Raw genomic sequence first — 15,949 nt, 5'->3', positions numbered from 1 at the left:
GATTATATACATAGATACTCTTGAGTATTACATTGATGCAGATTTTAGCATCATATTTTAAACTTTACTGTGGGACAAAATATCCACTGAAATTATTACCTAAGCATGATATTGGTCATTGAATATCACAAAAAGTATCGAGAAATGGGGAAACAAAGACAGAATTAAATTTTCTTGACTTGAGTACAAGTGGCATTCGTAACAAGATGAAGGAATTTGTATTACAAAAGAAATAAATGGACAAGATATGATGGAGTCATTATGAGAATATAGTTATGAAGTGTCCAAGACTGGGAACTGAGTAGTCAAGGGCCTTTAACATAGTGGAAAGATACAAAAAAGCACAAAATGATGACTTACGTCATGACAGTCAATTCTGTAAAACAATGCCTCATTGTTCAAGAGCTCCATTATGGAATATTAGTTTCTGCCATATTTGTTGCAGAGGAGGCCAGTGGGCCGGGAAGGTCTTGGTTTTCTCTGGGTCCTTTTCTTGACTAGTTGCGCCTTTAGTTTCTTCTTGTCTTTTCCGATATCCTTTGAAGCAGTCAGCTTCCAGAGATCACATCCAGTAGCAGCTATCTTCCATTTGGCATTATCAATATCTGTCATCTTAGTATCCCACTTGAAGGTTTACTTATAGTGGAGCCATTGGTGCCCAGGAGATTGTGACGCAGTGTCAATTCACCACTTATCAATTAATGTGATCGAGCACGTACAGATATTGTTGATTAGTACAGATATTCTAATAGAATTAGCACCTCAGAGGAAGTGAGGACTGCTGATGCTGGAGAGTCAGAGTCAAAAAGTGTGGTGCTGGAAAAGCACAGCATGCCAGGCAGCATCCGAGAGCAGGAGAGTGATTGTTTCAGGCATAAACCCTGCATCAGGAATGTGAGAGGGAAGGGGGCTGAGAGATAAATAGGGGGGTAGGGCTGGGGCTGGGGCTGGAAGTTAGGTGGGGTGGTGATAGGTGGATGCAGTTGGAGGGTAATTGTGATCGGTTGGTGGGAAGGGTGGAGCGGATAGGTCGGAAGGAAGTTGGAGAGGTAGGAAAGTCAAGAGGGCTGTGCCGAGTTGGAGGGTTAGATCTTGATAAGTTGGGGAGAGGGGAGATTTGGAAACGGGTGAAGTCAGTGTTGATGCTGTGTGGTTGTAGGTCCCCAGGCAAAAGATGAGGCTTTCTTCCTCCAGTTGGTGGGTGGCTTTGATTTGGCACTGGAGGAGACCCAGGGCTTGCATGGCCTTGGAGGAATGTGAGAGGGAGTTGTAACCACCCGAGCCATTGTGCTCCCCTTCTCGGGTACTTATCGGGAAGGTCCCGGGTCATTGCCTAACTCAGCCTCGATATACAGAGGAACCTTGATTATCCGAACAAGATGGGCAGGCACTATTTCATTTGGTTAATTGATTCGCTGCATCTCCTGTGGGGCTGGGGGTTTTCTGAAGTTTCCTTTGTCCTCGCTCTGCCTGCCTTGCTCCCTCTTTCAGCCTCAGGATTTGTTTCTGAGCAGAGACACACTTGTGTGTAAGGGTCCTGCAGCAATGCTGTTGCCCCTCTCCCGGCCTGTCCACCCAAACTTCCCCCCTCCCCCTGCCCCATCAGTTCAATGGGATTGACAAAGCAAGCACTTGCTCAATCCACTCCCATTCAGAAGGCTAGGCAGCAGCACACTGCACACAAGACCCCACCCCCCTGAACCCTGTCCAACACCAACCCCGCCCCCGTGAGTCCCCTTCCTCCTTCCACCAACCACCATCCGCAGCCCCACCCGGCCCCCCAACCCCATTCAACCCCGAACCTGACTTTGTCCAACCCTGTCCCCATCCCCATCCAACACTACCCCAATCTGACCCCCACAGCCACATCCAACACCGTACTAGTGCGACCTGGCCACACCCCTCCCCCTCCCCCTCCCCTGTGGAAACCCCCCCCACCAGGCTGCTGGACTGGACAAAAACCGTAAGACTGCTGCTGCCTTTGGGGGGTGAATCTCTTTTTTTTGACAGGTTCCATTTTTGCCCTGTACAGGACAATGTTGGAGAGATTATCTGGGGCAGGTAGTTTTAGTGTACACTCTTGTGTAGAACTCCAGGGAAAGTGCACTGGAGGTCAGTCATTTGGAAACTGATTTGGGCTCCCATCGATGTTCTCGGCAGCACTTCAGTAAGCCTGGTTCATTTTTAATAATTGTAAACAAAAGACGCGAGCAGTGTTGAAACACCTCTTTGAGATCTTCTTTGGATATTCAGGTAATCGAGGTTCCTTTGTATTCAAATTTTGAAGTCAAAGATTTGAGGAAAATAGAGTTAAGGCCATATTTATATCAGGCAAAAGTGAGGACTGCAGATGCTGGAAATGAGAGCCTAGATAAGAGTGGTAATGGAAAAGCACAGCAGGTCAGGCAGCATCCGAGGAGCAGGAAAATCGACGTTTTGAGCAGTGGCCCTTCATGAGGAATGAAAGCAGGGAGCCTCTGGGGTGGAGAGATAAATGGGAGGGGTGGTGGGACTGTGGAGATGATAGCAAAGAGTACAATAGGTGGGTGGGGATGGGGATGAAGGTGATTGGTTAGAGAGGAGGGTGGAGCAGATAGGTGGGAAGGGAGATTGGCAGGTAGGACAGGTCATGAGGATGGTGCTGAGCTGGAAGGTTGGAACTAGGGTAATGTGGGGGGGGGAAGGGGAAATGAGGAAACTGGTGAAGTCCACATTGATGCCCTGGGGTTGAAGTGTTCCAAGGTGGAAGATGAGACATTCTTCCTCCAGGCATCGGGTGGTGAGGGAGTGGCGGTGGAGGAGGTCTAGGATCTGCATGTCCTCGGCAGAGTGGGAGGGGGAGTTGAAATCTTGGGCCACGGGAAGGTGAGGAGACTGGTACGTATTCCCAATTCCTCCGCCTCTGCCGTATCTGCTCCCAAGAGGACCAGTTCCACCACAGAACACACCAGATGGCCTCCTTCTTTAAAGACCGCAATTTCCCTTCCCTTGTGGTTGAAGATGCCCTCCAACGTATCTCATCCACATCCTGTACCTCCGCCCTCAAATCCCACCCCTCCAACCGAAACAAGGACTGAACCCCCTTTCCTCACCTTCCGCCCTACCAACCTTCACATAAACTGCATCATCTGCCGACATTTCTGCCGCCGACATTTCCGCCACCTCCAAACGGACCCCACCACCAGGGATATAGTTCCCTTCCCAGCCCTTTCCGCTTTCCGTAGAGATCGTTCCCTCCGTGACTACGCTGGTCAGGTCCAACCCCAACAACCCACCCTTCCCTCCTGGCATCTTCCTCTGCCACCGCAGGAATTGCAAAACCTGTGCCTACACCTCCTCCCTCACCTCCATCCAAAGCCCCGAAGGAGCCTTTCACATCCACCAATATCATTTATTGTATCAGTTGCTCCCGATGTGGTCTCCTCTGCATTGGGGAAACTAGACGCCTCCTCGCAGAGCATTTTAGGGAACATCTCTGGGACACCCGCACCAATCAACCCCACCGTCCTGTGGCCCAACATTTCAACTCCCATTCCCACTCAGCTGAGGGCATGCAGGTCCTGGACCTTCTCCACCGCCACTCCCTCACCACCCGACGTCTGGACGAAGAACGCCTCATCTTCCGCCTCGGAACACTTCAACCCCAGAAATGTGGACTTCACCAGTTTCCTCATTTTCGCCCCCCCCCCTCCCCCCCCCCCCACCTTACCCCAGTTCCAACCTTCCAGCTCAGCACCATCCTCATGACCTGTCCTACCTGCCAATCTTCCTTCCCACCTATCTGCTCCACCCTCCTCTCTGTCCTGTCACCTTCATCCCCTCCCCCACCCACCTATTGTACTCTTTGCTACCTTCTCTCCAACTCCACCCCCCCTCCCATTTATCTCTCCACACCGGAGGTTCCCTGCCTTCGTTTCTGATGAAGGGCTTTTGCCCGAAACATTGATTTTCCTGCTCCGCGATGCTGCCTGACGTGCTGTGCTTTTCCAGTACCGGTCTAATCTAGACCCACATTTATATTAGCCATTAACTTATTTAATGTTGGAGCAGGGTCACGGAGCTAAGTGATCTATTTCTCCTATTTCTTTTATTCGTATAAACCAGATTGAAGCTTTGTGACATGCAGTAGTAAGGAACACCTCAAGGAAGCAATGCATGATCTTGGCAGGCTTTATTACATTTTCAGGAGAAATCTTTCACTTGTAATGCAGTTTGAAGGTGTGAAATTGAAGCTGCTTCTCCACAGAATAATGGTGAAAGCCACAAATACTGTGATTCAACTGTGCAAGCATTAAATTCTCAGCACTGTCTGATTGCTTTCATTATTATTGACACTTGAGAATGAATAAGAAAACAACACATATGCTTGTGGCTGAGGTCATGTTAGTTCTCTTATGAAAAAATAAGAAGTGGATTGAACTTGGCTGTAATGAATCCCACAGTTGAATAGCTTGTGATTTGTCTTGTCAAGGTTCATATAACATACAAGTGCCTGTCAAGTTATGCCCCAGCAAGGAGTCTTCAAGAGTTGAAAAAGAATTCAGGCTGTGTAAAGCAGGAAAGGACTGTCTAGTTCATCCAGCTTCGAAAGCTTGTGATGTCAAACTAATCTCTTGAAGTATAACATGGTGTCGTATGACTTCTGACTTCCTGCATCATAATACATGCATTCCTCAACCTCTCCATAGAAAGATAATCTCTTGGAAGAAGCAAAAAAAAACAGATAAGCTCACAGATCCATTAAGGAGAATGGATCTGAAAACAAAATCTCTCTAACCCTCTTAGGTGATCGAAATCAGTCGAGAAAATCATTCTGGCACTGTGGTAATCTTCACTCATGCCAGAAGTTGGTTGAAAAAGAAGAAATAGTGAAAGAATGCATTATGCATATATACCCAAAAACAATGAGATATAAAAAGCAATGTCTCTGTTAAGAGGAGTGTAGCTTGTTTTGCATGCTGCACTACTTCTCTATAATGTCTCAGATTTTATCGCAGTCACCAGAACCCCAATAGTCTGAGTGAATCTAACGCATTATTAAGAAACCAAATGTTAATGTGCCTCAATGTGAAGTTAATCTCCTCAACCTTGTTTCTGTTGAGTAAAGTTAATTTGAATGTATTGTTTCGAGCTATGGCAGAAAGTAATAAATCAGGATTATTCATTCCATCAGAAATCAACACATGGCTGCACATTATTGAACGCTGCTGATTCTGTGGAGGAACTGAATATTAATTAAACAAGACTTAGGGTTGTTCATCAGGAAAATATAAAAATGAATCTATGGTAGGGAGAACTGAAAGCTTTTAACATTTACTGGAAGCAATATTTAAATGTTTTCAAATTGTATTTAAAGTAAACCAATAATTATACAGTATTGTTTTAATTTCCCATAAATATCGGTGGATCTGAAGAAATAGAGAGGATTTTGTTTAGAAAAACTGCTGCTTGGGGCTGAAATGCAGATTAATCCTTTCAAAATTCAAATGTTATTTTTAAAATCTTTTGCTTTTTAAATGCAATATCTGCATTTTCTCAGTGGAGGTACAGTGATCTATTCATGTCAACAGTTGGAAAGAAATTTTCCTCTCTCTCGGCTGTAAAGTTTCTATGTGGAATAAATTGGCACTGTGCGAAGTTTAGCATTTGCTCAATATGCTTGAATTATCAAAGCTATCCTTAATTTGGCATTAATTAGCACTAAATCTCTCAGTTTGACTGATCTGCAAAATGAAAAGAAAGGCACACAGGGTTGTGGCCCAGGTAAACTGAGGCAGAAGGAGGTTCAGTCAGTAATTGACAACTGATACAATGCTCTTGAGTAGTTTGATGGAGATTTAATAAAGGTGTTAAAACATTATTAAAGTCTTCGATAGAGCAAGGAGAAACCATTTCCAGTGTCAAAGTAATCAGATAAAGATTTAAAATGATGGGAGAAGAGCCAGATGGGAAATATTTTATTTTTGTGTAGTCAGTTGCTATGATCTAGCATGTAATGTCTGAAAGAGTGTTGGAACTGTATTTAGTGGTAACCTTTATCGATGAACTGGCTGTATGCTTGAACAATTAATATTTGCAAGGCTATGGAGCATAAGTGAGGAGTTTTGGGACTACATGCATGGCTGCGACAGAGTCTCCTTCTGTAATGTCTCAGCTCATTCTATGACTTGTACACAATACTTGGTTTTCTCTTAGGTGGTAAAATTCAATTGTTGCAATTTGCAGTTAACAAGAAACTTTTGGACATCAATCAGTAAGTGGTTAGTCTGAGTATCCATTGCTGGTATTTGATGTTCCATTGTCACATAGAGTCACAGAGATGTACAGCATGGAAACAGACCCTTCGGTCCAACCGTCAATGCTGACCGGATATCCCAACCCAATCTAGTCCCACCTGCCAGCACTCGGCCCATATCCCTCCAAACCCTTCCTATTCATATACCCAACCAAATGCCTTTTAAATGTTGCAATTGTACTAGCCTCCACCACTTCCTCTGGCAGCTCATTCCACACACGTATCACCCTCTGTGTGAAAAAGTTGCATGAATTTGTATAACTCCGACTTCTCTGTTACCCTGACTCCTGCTGCATACTGCCCTGATAACTTAAGTTGAGGAAAGTAGAAATTACAGTTAGTTAAATATTCAAGTACAGAAGAACTTGTATGGTATCCTTTATAATGTCCAGACATTCCAAATATAGCTTTTTCTCTGTGGGCTCGTTTAATACTGATCGAAATTCTGCTGTATTAGCATGTCTCATTTTGAGCCATTCCATATTATCTCTTGATGAATCATTAAAACTTAGTAGGATAGAAATTGGTCTTGGGCAGTAGCATAAAATATCAGCTCATTGGGGCACAGTGGCTCAGTGGTTAGCACTGCTGCCTCACAGCACCAGGGACCTGGGTTCGATTCCTACCTCAGGTGACTGTCTGTGAGGAGTTTGCATGTTCTCCCCGTGGCTACGTGGGATTCCTCTGGGTGCTCCAGTTTCCTCCCACAGTCTAAAGATGTTCAGGTTAGGTGGATTGGCCGTACTAAAATTGCCCATAGTGTTAGGTGCATTGGTCAGGGGTAAATATAGGGTAAGAGAATGGGTCTGGGTGCATTACTCTTCAGAGGGACAGTGTAGACTTGTTGGGTCAAATGGCCTGTTTCTATACTGTAGGGAATCTAATCTAATCTAACCACTTGTTTACATTCTGCACTATATGTATTGCCATCAAAATTAATAGAATTAAATATCAAATGGGGTGTGTATCAGGAAACCCAAATTAAATCATCCTTTCAGCACTTCAGTCTAAGACCAGTTTCTGCTCTGTTGGCTTTTGGGCAAGTAATCACATTTTGACTTCTGTTCTCCAGGCGAGGTGGGCTTTCTGGCTGAAGACCGAAGAATAAACGTAGCAGTTACCCGTGCGCGCCGCCACTTGATGGTGGTTTGTGACACGCGGACAGTCAGCACTCACCTGTTTTTGAAATCCCTGGTTGACTACATGACTGAACATGGGGAAACGCGGACTGCTTTTGAGTACTGTGATGATATTGTATCTGAAAATTACTCCAGGCCAGCCCCTCGGGCTGAACACAGGAGAGCAAAAGATTCTTCAGATGCACGCAGAAATAATGGGAGCTCAACCAGTGACAGAAGTGCAGCATCTCTAAAAACACGCAAACTCACACAAAATCAACCCACTCAAAAGCTTGGGTGTAAAATGCAAGTCTCAAATGACAGTCGTTCCTTAAAGCAGAAAAAGGATGCTAGTCCAGGAACATTACACCAACCTGCAAAAACTGCAAATGTAAAAGATAACTCTGAAAAACTCAGGGAACAAATAATGCAATTTATGGAGGATATTACAAGGACTCGATTTGAATTCCCATCATCTTTGAATTCACATGACCGGTTGTTGGTTCACCAAATAGCAGAAGAGTTTGGCCTTGAACATTTTAGCATTGGTGAAAGCAAAGACCGGTTTATTGTTATAGCCAAATCAGAAACGCAAAGTCCTGTTGATGGCCAACCAGTCCAAACGATGCTGGAAGTGATTCAGAAAGCTAGCAGTCCTGCCCCACACATAGCTGAGGAAAATGAACGTACTGTTACTGAAATAGAAGGGCCACAAGATTGTACCCCTTCTGTTTCTCAATCAAAGGTAGATTTAAAGGCACTGTACTTGGAAAGGATGCAGCGGGAACAAGCTAAACGCGAGATGGCAAAACCGAAACAGCATTCTAGCACTACTGCTTCATTGAAGTCTAAAAATAAGAAACATACTGAAAAGGGTAAGTACTATTCATTGTTATTAAAATTATTTTTAAGGTGTGAGCTACTAACATTCTTTTAATGGAATTGAAGGTGACATATTAAGCTGTGATTATTGAATAGAAACAATCTATTGAGAAATGGAGAGGACATTCGGCTTTGGAGGGATGTTAATGTAATGTTTTAGATATTTTATAATTCTGTTGTAGTTATTTTGTTAAGAAAACCACTGGTAACCCCCCCCCACACACACACACACTCCCGAAGCCTTGTGTTTTTTTATGGAATCCATTTCTTTTTGCAATTTACATATTTATTTCACATCACTTTGCTGAATCTGATTAAACTTCGACACACAGCTGAATTGGTTTTTATTTTCTTACAGTTGAGTTGTTTGTATAGTTCAATATTTCACAAACTTTTATTCAGCTCCATAAAAGTGGTCATTTCATGCATTGAATGAGAAGTACCAATTCTAAATAAACTAGAGTTTATCCAATACCGAAAGTATATAATATTGTTGAGATAATTATCATTATTTAAATGACTGTATATGTTAGAATAGCGCACAATAGCAAATCATAATGTTATAGATTCTTTATCTAAAAAGCCAACTGAGTGTTGCTAAAAAAAAGTATAGAATTTTTTAACAGAATCCCTACTGTGTGGAAACAGGCCCTTCAGCCCAACAAGTCCACACTGACCCTAGGCAGAGTAATCCACCCAGACCCATTCCCCTATAGTTACCCCTGACTAATTCACCTAACCTAGGCATCCCAGAACACTATGGGCAATTGAGCATGGCCAATTCACTTAACCTGTGCATCTTTGGATTGTGGGAGGAAACCCACGCAGACACAGGAAGAATGTGCAAACTCCACACAGACAGTCACCTGAGGATGGAATCGAACCCGTGTCCCTTGTGGTGTGAGGCAGCAGTGCTAACCACCGAGCCACTATGCCACTATATATTTTGTCAAAACCTTTTTGTCCTGTACTGGTGTACATTCCCACAAAAATAAATTTAAAGGGTAGCAAAATTTCATACTACCTGAGAAGTAATTGCTAGTTAGTTGGCAAGTAAGCACTGATTGGCAGAGGCATTGTACGAGTGCCAGTTAGATGCTGATTGACAGTTAACTGCCAAGTTTTGTCTAAATTTAAACATGCAGGTTGACTGTCATTGGTCAATGCATTGCCCTGATAGATGAAACTGAGAATTGCTGTTGCCTATTTTGTTCTGAGTAAAATCTTTGCAATTAACTATCAGTTATCATCCATACTCCAGGCAACAGCTTTCCCAATTTGAATCCACTTGTGAACCAATTATATACCATTAAATAATACTCCTGTTTACAATGGCATTTACAATGAGTGCAACACAAAAATCTTTGGCAAAATGTGTCTTTATGCAGCAATAATTAGAAATAAATTTGTTTTGTTCCACTAATAAAGGTCCATTTTCGTTGAGCAGATTTCAGGACTTTCAGATGCACACAAAATTGATGAGGATTGTATTATTGTAAATTTTCTTTAATGTGAGCTAGGATGGTCTCAGGGTTTTAAGAATGCCTGGAATATTCTTACTATTCAGATAACCCTGAGATGTGAAAAGCCATTGTGCTACCGTATAGAAACTTTGCAGGCATTTGCAGTATATTATGTATTGGATTTTGAACTATTTTACTTTAGTTAGGATGGGGCCGATCAGTTCTCTAATTGCTTTTTTTAAACAGGAAAAGTCTCAACTAAGGAAGCTGCTGCAAGTAATACTGACGAAGATTTCGATGCGCTCATTGCTGAAACGATAAAGGCGAATAGTGTTTGTGCTTTTTTAAAATGTAAAGCAAGTATTCTAACCTTGGGGCAACATTGCATTCACTGCAACAAACACTACTGCCTCAGCCATCACATCCCAGAGGTAAGAGCTGTGCGTAATAAAGCAAGTGCTCAACTATTTCATTTCACAATGTTTAGCATTAAGTTGTTGATAATAATGCTGAAGGATTTGAATTGATCTTGATATTGGAACACAGTATATTTTAGTAAAATAAAGGCACTTAATCTGATGAATTTTTACTTGGCACCTGAAATTTAAAAAAAGAGAAGTTCTGGCCATGTGGGTGTTATTGACAAAGCCAGATTTGTTCGCTGTTCATTGTTATCCTTGAGAAAGTGATTCTTGTCTCCCTTGAACTGTTAAGTCTATGTAATGACAGAGTCTTTAGGAAGGGAGTTTGAGGATTTGGAGCGAACAATGATGAAGAAACTATGCTACATGTCTAAATTGGGAATGTATATCTTAGAAATGGTGATGTTCTTATGCACCTCCTGGTATTTTCCTTCTAGACATCATCCTTGGGAGGTCCTGTTGAAGAAACCTTGCTGAGTCACTGCAGTGAATCATGTAGTTGACATACAGTATGTTAGTTGAGAGAGTGGAAGTTTGATGTGATGAATGAACTGTGGAACTTGTTATCTCCTTTACCTTTCCTCTTTCAAAATCCACAGGCTTGTAAAATCCAAGCTTAAATTTCCTTCCTACTACCAGTTTGTTCACTTTACCGATAACTTCCCAAACTGCTTTTCAGGCAAGCTTTCAATCTGACCTAGCTTGTGCCATTAATTCATTTCATATTTCGAATTCTGCCGACGTTTGTGATGGCCACCTGTTTTATTTCCGCTGTTCGACAGTTCTTTCTCGATTTACTTAGCAGATTCTACCTTCATTATCAAGAACAACTTAATTTATATGTATTTCTGTCCCTCTTCCAGGTTCATGGTTGTGGTGGGAGCGCCAAAGCTCACGCCCGAAAACTCATCAGCAGAGAAGGTATTCTATATGCAGGCAGTGGCACTAAGGACCATTCATTAGATCCAGTGAGGAAAGCCCATCTGCAGAGAAGACTAGGAAAGAAAATAGAACAATTAGCTAGCCAACGAGGTGCTAAAAAGGAAACTACACAAAAAAATTTTGGTGAACTATAAATTTATGTCAATAGCCTAAATATGTGTATTTATTTGAAAGTATTTTCTTGCATTCTAAAAATAATTTCTGGACCACAGCAGTTGTTGGACAGTTAGGAGTGGAAATGCTTATATGAATTATGCAAGCTATGCAATTTTCGAAGCTTCTTAGCAGGTGTTTAAAGTTATGTAGCAATAGATGCTACTGAGATGCAAGAATTAATCTTCATCTTTTACTGTCAGCAGCTGTTTAAAAACAATGGGAAACTCTGAAATGCTTGCTGCAGTGTTAGTGATTATCCTGATTACTTCAGCAACTTATTCCATACCGTCATTGGGAATAGCTGTAAAAGGATAATATTAGTGATGGATTACTGGAACAGTAATCATTAATGTTGTTCAATCTTAATCAGACATTTCTATTTTTGATTTTTTTTTTGTTTAAAAATCTGCAATAAAATGGAACATAAAAGCACACAATGAACCGATTTCAAATGCCTTGCTGATCAGTAAATATTGTAATTAAACATTGGATAACAATGCATCCAATACGCACTCAATGTCAGATAAAATGATCTATTTTTTAACATGAAACAAGCATTCTTCATACTAGACTCTTTTAACCTGGAGCATGGAATATGGAAGACATAGACCTCAGGAATTATAAACGCGTTCTTATTTTACCATGGAGAGTGGTCTTAAAGGTTCGGCCAAGTTAGTGGGTAACATAACTGTTTCAGACCACAGATTATCCTTGGGCAATGACACTGAAGATTCACAAGCATGTTTACCAACTGTCATTATGTTGGTGAACCTATTTAGCTAGATGTCCACTGAGTGTGTTTAATTGATTTATATTGAAGAATAAATGGAACATTGGGAGTTAGTCTTCTATACCTTCTAAATGAAAGTTACTATGCACAGACTGGACTTACCCCCAAAAGATACTTTGGGACCCCTTGCTAGTCTCAGTGCACTGACTCCATGGGAATTGTCTGGAAAGTTTAAACATCTGATGGGAATTTGCCCAAATGTTTGCCATTTTGAGTTAGAGTCAGAATTTTGTTTTTCTTTTATTCATTTGTGGGATGTGGACATCACTGGCTGGCCAGCATTTATTGCCCATCCTTAACTGCCCTTGAGAAGGTGGTGGTGGGCTGCCTTCTTGAACTGCTGAAGTCTATCTGCTGTGGGTTTACCTCCAATGCCATTAGGGAGGGAATTCCAGGATTTTGACCCAGTTTTTTCCGAGTCAGGATGGTGACTGGCCTGGATGAGAATTTGAAGTTGGTGGTGTTTCTAAACATCTGCTGAGAGTGTGGTAATGGAAAAGCACAGCTGGTCAGGCAGCATCCGAGGAGCAGGAGAATCGATGTTTCAGGCAAAAGCCCTTCATCAGGAATGAGGCTGTGAGCCGAAGGTTTGATGAGATAAATGGGAGGGGGTGGGGCTGGGGGGCAGATGGATGGAGGTGGGGGTGAAGGTGATAGGAGGGTGGAGCAGACAGATGGGGAAGGACGATAGATAATTAGGACAAGTCATGACTGCAGTGCCGAGTTGGAAGATTGGACTGGGATAAGGCAGGGGGAGGGGAATGAGGAAACTGGTGAAATCCTCATTGCTGTGGATTTGGTAGGTCCCGAGGTGGAAGATGAGGCGTTCTTCCTCCAGGCATCGGGTGGTTAGGGAGCGGCAATGGAGGAAGCCCAAGGACACTGCATGTCCTTGGTGGAATGGGAGGGGAAGTTGATGTGTTCAGTCACTGTGCGGTGGGGTTAGTGGTGCAGGTGCCCTGGAGATGTTCTCTAAAGTGCTCTGTGAGTAGGCATCCAATCTCCCCAGTGTAGAGCAGATTGCATTAGGAGCAATGGATACAGTAAATGACGTGTAGAAGTGCAGGTAAAACTTTGGGGCCTTGGATAGGGGTGAAGGGGGAGATGTGGGCGCAGGTTTTGCAATTCCTGTGGTGGCGGGGAGGGTGGGTTGGTGGGGTGCGTAGACCTGACGAGGGAGTTACGGAGGGAATGGTTTTTACGGAAACCAAATAGGGGTGGGGAGGGAAATATATCTGTGGTGGTGGGGTCTGTTTGAAGGTGGCGGGAATGTCAGCGGATGATGTGATGTGTTCCGGGGATTTGTAGGGTGGAAGGTGAGGACCGGGGCATTCTGTCCTTGTTGCAGTAGGAGGGGTGGGGTTCGAGGGTGAAAGTGCAGGAAGTGGATGAGATGCACTGGAGGGCATCATCGACCACATGGGAGGAGAAATTGTGGCCTTTAAAAAAGGCCATCTGGTGTGTTCTGTTGTGGAACTGGTCCTCCTGGAGCAGATGCGACTGAGGCGGAGAAATTGGGAATAAGCGATAGCGCGTTTACAGGAGGCAGGGTGGGAGGAGGTGTAGTCGAGGTAGCTGTGGGAGTCGGTGGGTTTGTAGAAGATGTCAATGTTGAGTCGGTCACCGTTGATGAAGATTGACAGGTCCAGGAAGGGGAGGGAGGTGTCAGAGATGGTCCAGATATACTTAAGGTCGGGTGGAATGTGTTGGTGAACTTGATGAACTGTTCAACCACCTCATGGGAGCATGAGGTGGCACCAAAACAGTCATCAGTATAGCAGAGGAAAAGGTGGGGAATGGTGCCGGTGTAACTATGGAAGATGGACTGTTCCACGTTACCTACAAAGAGACAGACATTGGTTGGGCCTATGCGGGTGCCCATGGCTTCCCCCATATAATCTGGAGGAAGTGGAAGGATTCAAAGGAGAAATTGAGGGTGAGGACCAGTTCAGCCAAACAAATGAGAGTGTCAGTGGAAGGGTACTGGTGGGGACTTTGAGAGAGGAATTAACGGAGGGCTTGGAGGCCCTGGTCATGGTGGATGGAGGTCTATAGGGACTGGATGTCCATGGTGAAGATGAGACATTGGGGGCCAGGGAAACAAAAGTCTTGGAGGAGGTGGAGGGCGTGGGTGGTGATTCGAACGCATGTGGGGAATTCCTGGACCAGTATCAAGGTATGTGGAAATGAGTTCAGTGGGGCAAGAGCAGGCTGAGACGATGGGTAGGCCAGGGTAGTCAGGCCTGTGGATCTTGAGTAGGCGTGGTTCCCGAACTGAGGATGGAAGCTGTGGGTGGATGATCCCCTGAGGTGATGAGGTTGTGTATGGTCTGGGATATGATGGTTTGGTGATGGGAGGTGAAGTTGAGGTCGAGGGGGCAGTAGAAAGAAGTGTCTTCAAGGTGGCACCTGGCTTCAGCAGTGTCGAGGTCAGTGTGCCAAACTACCACTATGCACACCTTGTCCACTGGTTTGATGGTGAGGTTGGCGTTGCAGTGGAGGGCTGGGCGTTGCAATGGAGGGCTGTGCATTGCGAGAGTGAAAGGTTGGAGTGTGTGAGGGGGGGTGGGCAGGTTGAGGCGGTCAATGTCCAAGCGGTACTTGGAAATGAAGAGATCAAGGGCAGTTAACAGATCAGCATGGGGTGTCCAGGTGGAAGGGGTGTGTTGGAGGCAAGAGAAGGGGTCCTTGGAAGGTGGGTGGGAGTCTTGGTGGAAAAAGTAAGCCTAGAAGCGGACGCAGCAGCAGGAGTGTTCAATGTCACAACGTGCGTTGAATTTGTTGATTCAGAAGTGGAGGGAAATGAAGGTAAGGCCTTTGCTGAGGACTGATCATTCCTCCTCAGTGGGGGGATAGTGAAAACATGGTAGGGCTGGAGCTGGGAGTAGAGGTGGAGACTGTAACTGGAGTGGGAGTGGTAGTAGAGGGACCAAGGGTGGCGTCATTTATGGAAGTGACATTCACCCTGGACTTCCGGGGGAGGGCGGGGCGGACGGGGGTTTGAGGTGGTCACTGTGGGACTTCCTAACCAGTTGCCACCTGGAGAAAGAATGTCTCATCTTCCGCCTCAGGACCCTCTGACCCCACGGCACCAATGTGTATTTCACCAGTTTCCTCATTTCCCCTCCCCCACCTTATCCCAAATCCAACCTTCCAACTTGGCACCGTCCTCATGACCTGTCCTACTTGTCCATCTTCCTTCCCACCTATCCTCTCCACACTCTTCCCTGACCAATCACCTTCACCCCCACCTCCATCCACCTATTGCATTCTCAGCTACCTTCGCCCCAGCCCCACCACCCCCCCCACCTCCCATTTATCTCATCACCTACTTGGCTCACAGCCTCATTCCTGATGAAGGGTTTTTGCCTGAAACGTCGATTCTCCTGCTCCTCGGATGCTGCCTGACCTGCTGTGCTTTTCCAGTACCACACTCTCGACTTTAATCTCCAGCATCTGCAGTCCTCACTTTTGCCATATATTGCAGCCTTTGTCCTTCTAGATGGAAGTGTTTGTGGGTTTCGAAGATGCTGTGATGGATCTTTGATGAATTACTGCAGTACATCTTGAGGATAGTACAAACTGCTGCTACTGAGCACCAATGGTAAAGAGAGTGGATACTTGCAGATGTAGTACCAATCAAGCAGGCTGATTTGTCCTGGATTTTGTCCAGCTTCTTGAGTGTTAAGGAGCTGCATGTATCCAGGCATATGGAGAGTATTCCATCACACTCCTGACTTGTGTCTTGTAGATGGTGGATTGGCTTTGGGAAGTCAGGAGGTGAGTTACTTAATGCAGTATTCCTATTCTCTGACCTGCTCTTGTAGCCACTGTGTTTATGTGGCAAATCCAGTTGAGTATCTGGTCAATGATAACCCCCA

At 44.4% G+C, this 15,949-nt stretch overlaps 1 protein-coding gene across 1 annotated transcript in view; it reads left to right on the top strand.

The window, feature by feature from the left end:
• Positions 1–12,548, top strand: part of LOC140493497 (DNA-binding protein SMUBP-2-like) — an 80,062-nt gene extending 67,514 nt beyond the window's left edge. The window contains exons 14-16 of the mRNA XM_072591990.1: positions 7,368–8,288; positions 10,005–10,189; positions 11,044–12,548. Of these exons, the coding sequence (XP_072448091.1) occupies positions 7,368–8,288; positions 10,005–10,189; positions 11,044–11,256 (1,319 nt within the window). The 3' untranslated portion in view covers positions 11,257–12,548. The remainder of the gene's footprint in view (positions 1–7,367; positions 8,289–10,004; positions 10,190–11,043) is intronic.
• The last annotated feature ends 3,401 nt before the right edge of the window (positions 12,549–15,949 follow it).

The sequence above is a fragment of the Chiloscyllium punctatum genome, chromosome 22 (genome assembly GCF_047496795.1).
Source record: "Chiloscyllium punctatum isolate Juve2018m chromosome 22, sChiPun1.3, whole genome shotgun sequence".
NCBI lineage: Eukaryota > Metazoa > Chordata > Chondrichthyes > Orectolobiformes > Hemiscylliidae > Chiloscyllium > Chiloscyllium punctatum.
This window is presented reverse-complemented; position numbering and strand designations above follow the sequence as displayed.